The 13153-nt window shown below is 43.5% G+C and overlaps 2 protein-coding genes across 3 annotated transcripts; both read left to right on the top strand.

The window, feature by feature from the left end:
• Window positions 1-264: 264 nt before the first annotated feature.
• Window positions 265-7747, top strand: accs (1-aminocyclopropane-1-carboxylate synthase homolog (Arabidopsis)(non-functional)). 2 transcript variants are annotated; one of them, XM_026366524.2, is made up of 16 exons: window positions 265-866; window positions 1000-1661; window positions 1758-2521; window positions 2606-2665; window positions 2758-2828; window positions 2973-3042; window positions 3704-3770; window positions 4215-4312; window positions 4481-4558; window positions 4774-4874; window positions 5374-5463; window positions 5571-5616; window positions 5769-5910; window positions 6325-6467; window positions 6611-6764; window positions 6889-7747. In XM_026366524.2, exons 2-16 carry the CDS (start codon window positions 1022-1024, stop codon window positions 7305-7307), a joined length of 2943 nt encoding a protein of 980 aa, XP_026222309.1. In that variant the 5' UTR covers window positions 265-866; window positions 1000-1021; the 3' UTR covers window positions 7308-7747. The 2 variants fall into 2 exon arrangements, with proteins under 2 accessions (XP_026222309.1, XP_026222310.1); XM_026366525.2 differs by having other exon boundaries at window positions 265-878.
• A 527-nt stretch (window positions 7748-8274) lies between these two features.
• On the top strand, window positions 8275-11658 carry si:ch211-256a21.4. Its single transcript, XM_026364802.1, has 4 exons — window positions 8275-8460; window positions 8578-8777; window positions 10107-10298; window positions 10380-11658. The coding sequence occupies exons 2-4, from the start codon at window positions 8591-8593 to the stop codon at window positions 10685-10687; spliced, it is 687 nt and encodes a 228-aa protein (XP_026220587.1). The 5' UTR covers window positions 8275-8460; window positions 8578-8590; the 3' UTR covers window positions 10688-11658.
• Window positions 11659-13153: the final 1495 nt, after the last annotated feature.

The following is a 13153-nucleotide window of genomic DNA, read 5'->3' as shown; positions in this document are numbered from 1 at the left end:
CCGGGGCGGTTGAAAGGGGCGGGGACGGCGTTTTTTCGACAGCTCAAATCAGCGATGAACTCTCCTAAAGTCAGATTTATTCACGTTATATTCAGCACGCTTCAATCTCCCTTCTTTAGCAGGTGAAAAGTATTAATTAGTGTTATGATTTATACTTTTTAATCAACGTTTTACAATAGCAAAAAAATATATATGAATACAATAAAAATACTTTTCATTACAGGACCCATTTTGGTTCCTTTTTAATTATAAAACCGACTTTGTTGATAGAATCGAGGCTGTTTCTGTTCGTTTTAACAGCCGCCGTGTTTATTTTCTTGTTAAATAAGCAAACCGGGCCACGCCTGTACCCAAACCACGCATTCCCACACTCCAGCTAGCCGAGCTGTATCGTTGTGCGTGGCCGCCATCTTGTGGATAACCGTCGAACTTACACACAGGGACAGAGGGACGCAGCGTACGGTAGAGGGGGCTAAACACAAAGCTCCCAGTCACACTCTGACTCGCATGGTTGTGTCTACCCCGGACTGGTATAAGTGAAATCCAGCCCGCTTTCAGCAGCTCCCCCGTCAACACCATGGATGTATTGGTTAACACGGACCAAAGTTATCCCGGAATGAGGACAGCACGCATGTGCCGTCAACCCGGATGTAGATATTTGTGTACGCGTATTCTCCCCTTTTCACCAAGTTGTGGAAATTTTGATGTTTATAATGAATCATATATCTTAGCACCGGATGTACAAAGCTTTTCGATTTCAAACCATTAAGCCGGGTTAAGTATCCGTGACATGAATCGACCTACGTGGATGCTACATGTGTACCGAGTGGAGGCTGTGTCCGAAGATCCTGCACTTTTGATTTACGTTGAGAAAACAAGTGGGTAAAACAACGTGTATACATTTCCCTTTGTCGTAAACTAAAGGCATTAACAACGCAATCAAGTCGCCGCGTATTTTGTCGTCCCTTAAGGTGGCTTGTCATTTTTTTCACATTGCAGAATACGTCCAGTAATTTAGAGGATGGACTTTCGCGGCAGGAGACATGAGAGAGGCAGCAACTGGACCGACCCGGAGATAGTGGAGCTGCTCCAGCTGTGGTCCGACGAGTCGGTCCAGATCGAGCTGGAGAGCTCGTTGCGCAACCAGCGGGTGTTTGACCGAATAGCGCACATCTTGCGCGAAAAGGGCATCTACCGCACAGGAGACCAGTGCAGGGAGAAGATCAAAAAGATGAAGTTGGAGTATCGCCGCATTAAGGACAACCACAAAATGCGGTCCTGGAAGTTTTATGATGTGATGGACAGGGTGCTGGCCAACCGACCGGCTATTACTTACTCCTCCCTGGGGGGAGCTGTCATAGCTCAACAGGTGTTTCAAAGCCCCGGTGGGTCTGATGCATATCTGCAAGGAGTTCCAGCAGGCTCCTTTGGTCCTGTTTCCTCGGGTGGGTTTCTGTTTGGTCAGCCCCCCAAAACTGGAGATTCTCTGGATATCAAATGTGAGGACGTTGAGGACAGCATGCTGAACTCAGATGTTGCCCCCCCTGAAATGTACTATGGATCTGGAGATGATCAGGAGACTGATGGGCAATCTCTGCTGGGGCCAGAAGACACACTGGGTCGAGGAGAGAGCTCAACCAATGCAAGGACCTCACCTTCAGGTTGTCTCTTGTCATTTTTATTCCCACTATTCATTAACATAGTGTAACAACCTGTATTTGAATGACTCACTTTTCTCTTTTTTTATATAACCCCAGGTTTTAGTGACCTGAACATTGCTGGCTCTGCCGCAGCAGTCGCCCAGGCTCTTGGTGGTCCAGTGCCGCAAGACGCATCTGAGCAGCCCAGTAAGGAGGGTTCTCGTCCCCCAACGTCAGCGCGACAGAGGAAGCGTCGCCGAGGTGGCAAAACATCGTGGGGTCAGGGGGGTGCTAGATGTGGCAGTCAAGGGAGCCTGGACAAAGCCCTGGCCCACTTCCTGAACTGGCAGCAGTCAGCAGAGGAGCGGCTGCTTTCTCTGGAGGAGGCGCGGCTGGAGAGAGAGCTGCAAGCAGAGGAGCGCAGGGAGCAGAGGGAGGAGAGAAGGGCGGAACAGGAGCGCCAGCATGAGCTCCGCCTCTTCAGCATGCTCACTGGGGCATTGGTTGCTGTCAGACAGAACACGCCAGCCACGGCGACTGCATCAGCTGACCCCTCCATCTCACCTCAAGCTCACCTGTCTCCTTCACTGATGACCACAGCTGCCCCCTCCGTCTCCTCATCTTTATCTCAGCCCCCTTCAGAATCTCCTACGGCTCAGATTAATTCTACTCAGGAGACAACGGCGTCAGTGCTGCTTACATCTGTCACGGCCTGCAAAATGTCTCAGGATGTTCTGGCAACACTGAGAGGTGCAGAGACTCCCCGCCACAGTGTGTACCTGTCCAAACGTGGCAACAGCATCCGTCAGCATCAGGGTATTCTGCAGGAGGGCTTTATACTATATGGAAAGGACAAACATCATGACACAGACAACCCTGATGTAAGTCTGAGTCAAATAGTAAAAACATCTGTTAAAAGTTACACTATAATGATAATTTAGACCCTCTTCTTTTTCTGACTTCAGGGTATAATCAACATGGGTACCAGTGAGAACAAACTGTGCTACGATCTTCTTCATAAACGGGTAAAACAAATACGCTGGTCACTTTCTGTATTGCTCTTAAATATTTGTCTGCATTTGTAAATTATTGTCACAAATGTCATTCCCTGCTGCAGATGACCAAGCCCGACATGCTTCATATTGACCCATCATTGTTGCAGTATCCAGACTGGAGAGGACATACATTGTAAGAGATTAAATTGCACTAAGGTTGATTTCTGTAGGAAGCACATTTGCCATGTGGCTCATTGTACATTTTCAAACCCTTAAACAAGCCCTATCTAAGTAAACATTAACCCCCTTTGCAACCTTTAATCTTGTTCCCTTTCAGCCTTAGAGAGCAAGTTGCAAAGTTCCTGACTCACTACTGCTGTTCTCCAAACCCACTCAAAGCGGACAACGTGAGTGAAGTTAATTGCTTTCAATGGAATGGCACATAAGTAATGTGAACAGCATGTGTAAGACATATGCTGATAATAGCAGTGGTAGAAAATATAAGGATTTCTCATACAGCTGCTGTAAATTGTAGTACCCTCCATACACTATGTCTCTGTCTATCTATATTGTGTCTATATTGTATATATGTTGTATATATGTTTGTATATACTGTAGTGTCTATACCTTAAACTCTGAATTGCTTTTATACCAGTCAAACCAGACTGCAACGTTACATTATGGTGCTGAGTAGAAGCTATTTAAATATCCCTTCCACTACAGACTCATTCATATAATTAGTCAATTAGAAGAGACTGAGATTGGTTTAAAGAAGGTTCTCTTCCCATAATTGATGCAGATGTCCAGCAAATTATGTAATTACTGACAAATAAGCTTTTTTTTGCTGCTACACTCTGGATTGTAGCCATTCGTTCTCAAAACTGAAGCCAACGGGTTCAGTTAATTTGATTAAGTCACCACCAACTACAAAGATGCTAAATGCTAAAATTGAAGTAACAGAATTGCAAGTGTGATCAACGTAATTTGAATTTCTAGTGTGTTTGTCTGGTCTCCTTCTGTGCCATAATAGCGGCTTTCATAACACGGTGGATGTGTGTGTTTGTTCAGGTTGTGGTGATGAATGGCTGTGGTTCTCTCTTCTCCTGCATCGCTGCAGTAATTTGTGACCCTAAAGGTAAATTTAATAAATACAGCAACATACATATACTGTAAACTACTTCTATATCTATACAGCATGAATAAGGATGAATGAAAGTATCATAAAAACGTGTAACATAAAGTGAGTGCCATAGTTATTTAAACAAAACAGATCTTTGAATTCTGAGCAGCTGCAAGGCCTCTTTTTAAGGTGGTGTATTTGTTTTATCAGTAACTTCCTTTTTATAATAATCAAAAAGCCTGGAAAGCATCCCATGTTGATCTATTTACTTCCAACTTGGATCATGACAATAGCAAGTCGTGTCTTCCCTGTGTTTGTACACCTGGCAAAACTAGATTAACAAAGGTGTGAATTTGCCTCCAAGTTAAAACTAAATGTTTATATGTCAATCACTCTGATATGTGTATATGTGTATTTATGTACATGGATTCATTCATAAGTTAAAATGTCCTGTTGTAGATGCCATTCTCATTCCTACTCCTTTCTACGGCGTTATCACTGAGGATCTGCATCTGTATAGTGATGTGAAACTCTTCCATGTTCCTCTTGACTGTGAGGTAGGAAAACGGAAGCTGATTTACTAAGTTGCTGTATGTATTTAAGAACGTTTGTGCAATGTGCTTGTTTCTTTCTGATTGTGTGCAAACAGCATGCAGGCAGTCTGCACTGTCCGGGTAGGCTGTTGATGTTGATTTCCTTCTTTCCCTCTTATTTTTTATTTATAGACTGATGGCAAAAATGGTCGACCGTTCCACCTTACTGTAGGGAATCTGGAGGAAGGCCTGAAAAGGGCTAAACAGGAGGTAATTCAGGAGTGCATGTTGTCTTAAGCACTTTCACTTTATGAATATTTAAAGAGAGATTGAACCACCCTGAAATCCTGGAGCACAGTTCTTATTTTAGATATAGTCCTTAGAAAACATTCTTTTTCCTCAGAGATTCATTGCAGCTTTATCTTTAAAGACTGTGGCACAGTGCATCTGTTTATATTTTCTGAGAAGCTAGCTATCTCTTTTAGGGGCTGATCATCCGAGGTGTTATACTGATGAACCCCCACAACCCACTGGCTGAGATCTACACCCCAGAGGAGATGATTGCCTTCTTGCAGTTTGCTAAAAGGTATGTTTGCCCCATTATTATCTCACGCTGTGGCCTAACGCGGTAATCCTCCTAGTGCACAGTTCTGTGACTCTATTAAGCACATCGCCAGGCTACTGCATACAGCTCCTCATGTGACCTCTTTTTATTTTACGACTGAAAGCTCCATCCTGTGTGTGGAATATCAATTGCCCTCGATGGAGTTTTATCACCTCTCTTAACCGTCTGCATATTGTCAAGTGCAGCCATGTGCCACAGAGTCACCCTGCATCATTTATTGTTTTCTAAATGATCTTGCCAGAGTAATTCCCACCACAGAAACCTCACAGGCACTGAGCTGTTGTTAACCATAAACCACGTTGCTTTTATACTGATGTAGGATCTTGAAGGAACCATCTTACATTCGCTGCATTTTCTTTGTCACAGACAGCCCCTTAACAATATGACACCAAGGACCTGTATGTTAATGCTGCTCTGTATCTATTGTTATGACCTTTCTCTTGCCCATTTCCTGCTTTAGGAATGAGCTCCATGCCATCATAGATGAAGTGTACATGCTGACCGTCTTTGATGAATCTGTCACCTTTCACAGTGTCCTCAGTGTAGACAGGTACTCTATGAACCTAACCACCACATGATTACTCTATTAGACCCTTAATCTTGACAATTATGTCTGAAGACAGCCTCTTAACAGCAGATGATGTGTCCTCCTTTCAGCTTGCCCGACCCACAGAGGACGCATGTAATGTGGGGGATGAGCAAGGTGCGTACTGTGCTGCTCTCTATGACTTTGAGACTGTGAAACCTCTTAGATCTCTGCTGACAGTACAGTAAAATCTCAGCCTTTCTTCAGTAGGGAGAAAGAGCTGCTTTCATAGCTCTCTCTCACATGTCCTTCTTATTTTTCCTATCTAGGACTTTGCGATGGCAGGCATCAGAATAGGCACTCTCTATACTGAGAACAGAGAGCTCGTGGAGGCTCTGGCCCAGCTGGGCTCATTCCATGGGATTTCCGGAACCACCCAGCACCAAGTTGCACAGCTTCTTCAGGACAGAGGTACGGATCGAAGCTTCACATGTGATTATGAAAACACACTGCAATAGTCACGTCAGATTTAATACACACTCAACTGGAAAAATAATTCTCCCATCGGTCCTCTGTTGATTAAAAACAAGTCAGAATTCACAATAATACAATCGGCTACCCTAGCACGAAGATGTTTGTGTAGGGTGGAGTTTAAACTCGCAAAGGCAAATTATTTGATGAAAGCTTTTCAACAATTCACATGTGCTTCATAGTGCTTTACTGGCTTCTGAGAGATATCATCCCCCCTTTTGTTTTTTTTTTTTTTGGTTTGCTCTGATTTGACAGATGCACAGCATGAGGCTCTGCTCTGCATCACACTGCACAAAGACTTGTAACATTCAATTTACACCTACCCATTTACCACTTCACATTGTCATGTTGTAGAGTGGATCAATGAGGAGTTTTTGCCTGAGAACAGAAGCAGACTGAAAGCTTCTTACAGCTACCTGACAGGAGAGCTTCAGAGTATGGGCATCCCCTACCTGGACAGGCCTACCGCACTGTATGTGTGGGCTGACCTCAGAAAGGTAACACAACCACAGTAAGGCTAAGATGTACATAGGTAATTGATAACACAGGTATTACAGTTCTTTAACTCTCTTGAACTTAATGGTCCACGCGGACTGGCAAAACAGTTTGACGTGTGACTTTTGTCTCCGTGTTTTGGTAGTACCTCCGGGAGTCATCATTCGAGGAGGAGCTGTCTCTGTGGAGGAGGTTTCTGAAACACAAGGTGGTGTTAAGTTGTGGTCAGGCCTTTTCCTGCTCGGTGCCTGGCTGGTTCCGCATCGTCTTCGCAGACCAACAGCATCACCTTCATCTTGGTCAGTTTGTTGTTGTTGTTTTGAACTTTTTATACCCACTCAATTGTTAATGTTGTATTTGTCTTAAATTATATGGAAAAAAAAAAAAGTTTTGTTAGCTGATGATATGAATAATTTATTTCAGGGCTGAAGCGAATGAGGGATGCTTTGAGACAACTTGAAGAAAAAAGTATCAGCCCTGATTCACATTCAGTAAAAGAAGCCAGTGAGGAGAGCAAAAAGTCAGTGAGGGAGGACAGTACAGATTCAGACAATGCTACAATTGTCAATTCAACATCATCACCCCAGAGCAAGTCACCAGACCAGCTGAGGGAGAAGGATATCCCTGTTCCCAGCACAGGCTTGATGGCCACTGAGGATTTTGTGTTGTTGGACTGCCAAGCATCGAAGCCTGCAGAGAGTCTGGACTCTCTGATTGGTACTCTCAGGCATCAAATCCGCTCCTCTGATTGGCTGGAGAAAAACACCCCAGAGCTGTCTGCCGGGGAGGACCCAGAAATTCTTGACGTATTCAAGGCCCTGCTGCAAAGAGCCAGAAAGTAAGCTATAGGATAAACAAATGTGAATGTAGCCAAATTCTGAGAGGCATTACTTGGGCGTCCTCCTTGCTCCCTGTGTTGATGGGGGGAAAAGCTCAGCACGGGCACCTGACACAGTCTGAAAGCCGACTGAAGAGGAGAGAAGAAGGCAAGTAATGCAAGCAAGGCCAGGGTGGACAAAAAGCAGAGAGCACTTTTCTATTTGCATCTTGAGGCCTTATTTTTAAGCTGCATAGGGAGATGGCCTTGTTTTTGTAACCCAGAGACAAAACATTTATGTTTATTGACTCAAACTTTTAAGTGAATGCCAAATGTAAATCAACCAAAATGAATCATCATATTCTTAGTCTGAGTTGTACTTTATTATTTTGATCATATGCACTTTATCAAACTGTATTGTACTGTCTGTAAAGTTAAAATCTGTGAATAAAAGAATTAATTCTGTCTTTATCTGACTAAAGTTTTTCATTTTGAGTAAATCTGACTTATCCAGAAAAAAAAAAAAAAAATAAAAATATATATATATATTACATTCTTATGTGAAGGCATTTTCATGCTTTTAGGTGGTCTGTAGGTGTCGTTCCGTTGCAACAAAGGAAAGCAGAGGGGGTGGTAGTTATGTGACGAAGAGGAGAGACAGCTCAGGTTTAATGCCACATCAGCCGCATTATGACCCCAAGTGAGAAATCTAGAGTGGGATTTCCTTAAATGTCTTGCTTAATGATTTGTTGACACCCTCCCTACACAATTTCAGTATCTGAGTGGTACATTGCTGCTACAACAAGTATCAAGGGATTTGGTACTTTTCTACTTCCTTTAACACTTATACTTGATTCTTTATTCTGGTGAAACTTCTGCTTCCTCAATTTACTGATTGTTTTTTTTTTTTTTTTTCTTTCACTTCATGTTCTTTCACTTTCTCTACAGTTAGGGGCATCATGTTGTAGAAATCACTGGGAACTTTGAGTGGGGGAGTTCCATTGCAGCAGAGGCGGAGTAACAGAGCTTGCGGTAACGTGTCAGAGAGTTGAGGGTGATACTTGTACAGTTGCAAACACCAGTGGGTTCCTCGGCTTGAAACGTTGTTCAGCTTGTCTACAGACTAACATCGCAGCTGTGTTTCTGACAGCTTTTCTCCCCGTACATCGACAACAAAGGTAAGAGCGCTTTAATTATTTATTCTACACTGTAACAGCTGATTGTGAACAAATTTACAGGATTAGTTTGGTGATAGATGAACCTCTCATTGTCTCTGCCTCTGTTTTCTCTTTCAGCAGGTGTAGAAAGATGACACTTCTGGAGCTGGATGACTCCAGCAGTCGCTTTAGGTTTGCTCAGTCCTTTTTGGGGCTGGTGGGTTGCCTGTGCGTGTCCTACGCTGTGTGGACACCGTTCTGGCTGAAGGAGAGAGGACTCTGGGAGGAGTGGAATAACACTATTAGTGACCACACATATCATGGTGGCTCTATCAACGGTGAGCAACAGTTCCCCTTCACCTTATTCAACTCTTTGACGTGTGTCTGCCGCCAGCAAATCAAAATTTCCACGTGTTTATAGCTGTCGCTCTCAGTTAAAGGTTTGACAGACGGAAATATGTCGAATAAAATGTGTCAGGAAAGGCAGCGTATTTAGTGAGGTATAGATATTCACTAAATACTAAAGCGGGACTCTCCAGAGGGGATAAATATGAGGAAGAACATTTGAAACCAACAGCGGGCTGCAGAGATTCTCAGCAGTAGTGAACAAGTTGGAGCCTGCTCCTGTTCCAGAGAGGTGCATTTTTCTGTATCTGCTCTTACACTGTGCTGACGGCAAAAGTACTGAAATCATGGTCACTGATGTTGGCGCTTAAAGTCGGGGGGAAGGCAAAGACTTGCACATTAAGCTTCCACCATGTTTCACTGTGATAAACAAGTAGAATTACAACAGGTCTTTTTTAGGGACTTGACCAGTTGTGGTCAAAACTGGTATTAATAACTTATAAAAGCTTAATGTGCAGTTATTGTGTATTTTTTTATTTAGTATATTACCATGAACAGTGGTTATGTTGACTGTTCTTCTTGAACTGAAGTCAATCTAAAATGAATGAATACAATAAGAGCTAATTAAAGTGGAATCAAAAAGTAGAGACCATGCTGTAAGCTAAGCTATCTTAAACATTAAGTTGTCATGGAAAATATAATATAGAGTAGGCTAATGTAAAGATCGATGCGATTAACAAACCCAATCAAAAGCAAAAAAGGTCAAACAGAACACATGTAGGCCAACAGTAATTTATACAACTGTGGTATGTTGTTATAGCAACACAACAAATAATGGCCAGCATGTGAACAGGAAACACATGCAGACTAATTTAACTGTGTTTGTGTGCACAACTTTATCTGTTCCTCAGATGCCCCTAGCTGGAGAATTATTTGTAATTAATTATTACAGCTGGTTTTGTGATTGTTAATGTAGAGTTCTCCACCCTAAGTGAGACCAACTGCTGGATACCGATAGAGGATCCTTGTCAGGGATGTGTTCTCTTACCAGTATAATAATAATTATTATTCTACAAATACACTTTCAGAATGACTCTAACGTAGAGTGACATCAACTCTTTAGGGAAACTGAGAAAGTACACAACCGTTTGATCTGTTTTCTGTTGTGGGCCGGCACATGCGGGGGAATCCACAGGAGTGTGTCATCACTGTAACACGTTTCATTTCGTCATGCTGAATTCTCACCTGTGACCTTAATGTAACCCGAGCGTCACTGTGGTTTAACTGTAGTTTGTATGTGCCTCTGGTTTTGTGCCCTCCAGCGCTCGAAGCAGAGAGAGTGTTTGCGTTTGTCTCCTTCCTGATGGCTGTCAGCACCGGCGTCCTGTGTCTGGTGTTCGCCTTCTGCTGGACATCTCGGACAGTGCGTTCCTACTCCAACACTCGATCGCTGCTCATGGCAGGACAGGCGCTCTACCCCACCACCCTGCTGCTGCTCACCATGGCCTCCACAGGTAACTGCTCTGAATATGAGAACTACTGTAGAATACGTTTTCCCTGGGTCGACTTTACTCATTTTTCTTTTGAATCTACAGGTTTCTTCTTCCTCCTCAGCTGGTCTCTTTTCACATATCAGCACTTGGAAGAAATCAGCCAAGACTTCTCCAGCCTTGGCTCCTCATATTGGCTAGGGGCTGGAGGCTGGGTTCTGCTGCTGGTGGTGGAGATGATCGTCTTCATCGCCGAACGCTCTGTCGTGCCAGACATCATACCAGACTTGGAGAAGGCTGTGGAGTCGTGGCGGATCTCTTCTCAACTCAAGGCAGCTAAGCGCACTTTTAGTGAGGGTTATTACCCCGGGGAGCGCAAAAGCAAAATGGCTCCAAAAAGGCCGGTACCTTGAATGGAGTGTAGAAACAAGGACATGACAGGGAAAAGAGAATATGAATGTGTAAGTTGCACATTTACACACACTGACTCAATGGGGAACTGGCTGTTCTGGCTAAATCTCTGAATGATGAAAGTCAGTGGGACTGAATGCTCCAGTTCCTTCCAAGGTTGACTGTGGTCGCCATTCACTTTACTTTCAGTATTGACAGTACAAGTAAAGTTAAAACACACACTACAGACTGATGAGAACTATTCCCTGATAGGGTAATAGTAGGTTTCTGTTTACTTTTTTCTTTATTTTCTTTATTATTATTATTTTTATTTTTTTGATGTTCATAAACTTTCGCCAGGTTTGCTGATAACTTCAGTAGGTGCTGCAGTGTGCTTGATGAATGTTGAACTAGCGCCATCTTGTGATGACCATGTGACACTTGGAAAAGTGCAGTTCTCAACTAGAGAACACGTCTATATTTATAAGTGTTCTTTTGTTTGTTGAAATGTGAGCAGTAAATGATGTAAACAGACACCGTGACGGTTTTCCTTCTGTGCTGTTGAACGGCTGCTGATCATGCATCCACATGTCTTTAGCAATTATTCCTTCGTTTTATTAAGAGGAAACCATCATGTGGATACGAACATGTGCTCTGTACGATTGTGGTGATCCAGTGTTGACCATGAACACCCTTCCACATCTAAATAAAAGTTTTTAAAAGTTTAAATCATTTACAGTCTGAAAGGCAAAAACTACTAGAATCAGACAATGGCAACAGTGAGAGCTCATGTCTTGTGGTTGAGCATGATGGTACACCGCTTGGACAGCTGTCCTACATCAGTCCTCGTGGAGTTGCATGTGTAGTGAAGCACAGTCTCTGCCAGCCAGTCCTACATCTGTCTCCTTTGTGAAACACCTAGCTCATGCATTTCCAGCGTACAGTTTCCAGCTCTGCGGAGCATTTGGACCACCAGACAACAGACTGCCTCCAAAGTCGTTATTTACTTTTTTTTTTTCCACTCACACGTTCCCAGGAGGAGAGGAAACACTTTGAAGCTGGCCTGCTTCTGTTTGTGTTCTCAACCTGCCAAAGTATGGGGAGAATTAAGTGGCTCTGTCTCTGTTAATTGGGTGTTAATCAGGTGTTGCTCTAATTAAAAGGCAGTTCCGCCCTGTTGGGCCCTGGTAATGAGTTTGTTATTAAATCCACTGTGGATTTTTGTCTCTTTTTCAATTTACCAACAGGGTAGGGCTTAATTGCTGTGTAAATGAGGGGAATGTCCTTGAAGGTCGTCTTGCATCAGCACGCGATCCATGAACGGAGTTGTTAGAAAGAGCCCCCCATTCAAACTTCAGATCCATTCAAGACGCTGCATGTTGACCTCTTATGTCCGGCTGTGCCTCGCAGCCATTATTCCTCTTTAAACGTCATTTGCTAAATTAGCAGGGCAGGTAACGCACAGTTTTTAAATAAAAGTGCATTTAATCTTCAACTTCTTTTTATCTAAAGTTGCTTCTGCCCCCCACCCCCCTGCTATGTCCTCCCTGGGTCCTTGAAAGCCCACGGTCTTTAAAGGCTGCTCGCGTGTCATAAACAAACACTTTTCACCCTCCGCCACCACCAACTACGCTGCTCTTTCACCTTCCGGGGGAGAAACAGACCAAAGGTTGGGCAGAAAGATGAAAGACAGGCCAAATCATTGTGGACAGAAAGAGAGCGATAGCGAGACGCTTAGGCACAAAGAAATGACAGATGAATGGTGGGAGATGTTACACAGAGATAGACAAGTGGCCTGATAGGCACAGAGAGATTGCAGGTGCTGATTGTTGAAGGGCATTTGCTACGGAGACATCAATCAGAAGATGGCACCAAGACTGAGCCGGCCTCCGGCCTTTCCTGTCTGCATCCAGCGGCACGTGTAGAACACAACCTGGTCTCAATCAGCGCTCTTCATATCAATTAGAGACCAATTACACAGCCATGTCCTGCTAATTATGCTGCGTCGCTGCTGTGCCATCCCTTTTCCCTCTCAGTATAAAATGTGGATTTCTTAGCACTCCTGCGTGTGTGCAGTTTTGTTCCCTGACATAAATAAATAAAGTTGCCAGCTGCCGGGGCAAAGCATTCTTAATCAGATCTTTAGAACTGCGTGTTTGTGTTTTACTGGGGAAGAAGAAAAACTCAGAAAGACGAGCAGGAATGGTTATTTCCTCTTCAACCTTTTGGTGGTGCTGGCGTAACATCTATTTGCTCTGCCTCTTGCAGTGAAATGTGGCAAAATGTGGGAGACGCTGCTTTCATTTAAGTAATGAAATCACAGAAAACTGTGCTTTTGTGTGTGTGTGTATGCGTGTGTGTGTATGCGTGTGTGTGTTAGGTTTTTATTTGCGGGGTTGACAAAGGGTGATTAATATTGTCAAGCATATTTCAGAGGATTCTGAGCCAGAATATGCTGGACTACTTAATAAGTCAAATTTTGTTTGGCT

Source organism: Anabas testudineus, chromosome 6, assembly GCF_900324465.2.
Source record: "Anabas testudineus chromosome 6, fAnaTes1.2, whole genome shotgun sequence".
Classification (NCBI taxonomy): domain Eukaryota; kingdom Metazoa; phylum Chordata; class Actinopteri; order Anabantiformes; family Anabantidae; genus Anabas; species Anabas testudineus.
The sequence above is the reverse complement of the archived record's forward strand: the minus strand, read 5'-3'. Positions and strand labels throughout refer to the sequence as shown.

Coding starts and splice junctions, on each gene's coding strand:
- accs (XM_026366524.2), top strand. CDS start 1,022: ATGGACTTTCGCGGCAGGAGACATGAGAGAGGCAGCAACTGGACCGAC. Junction 3,771..4,214: donor AGTAATTTGTGACCCTAAAG/GTAAATTTAATA, acceptor GTCCTGTTGTAG/ATGCCATTCTCATTCCTACT. Junction 6,765..6,888: donor ACAGCATCACCTTCATCTTG/GTCAGTTTGTTG, acceptor AATTTATTTCAG/GGCTGAAGCGAATGAGGGAT.
- si:ch211-256a21.4 (XM_026364802.1), top strand. CDS start 8,591: ATGACACTTCTGGAGCTGGATGACTCCAGCAGTCGCTTTAGGTTTGCT. Junction 8,778..10,106: donor TCATGGTGGCTCTATCAACG/GTGAGCAACAGT, acceptor TGTGCCCTCCAG/CGCTCGAAGCAGAGAGAGTG. Junction 10,299..10,379: donor GCTCACCATGGCCTCCACAG/GTAACTGCTCTG, acceptor TTGAATCTACAG/GTTTCTTCTTCCTCCTCAGC.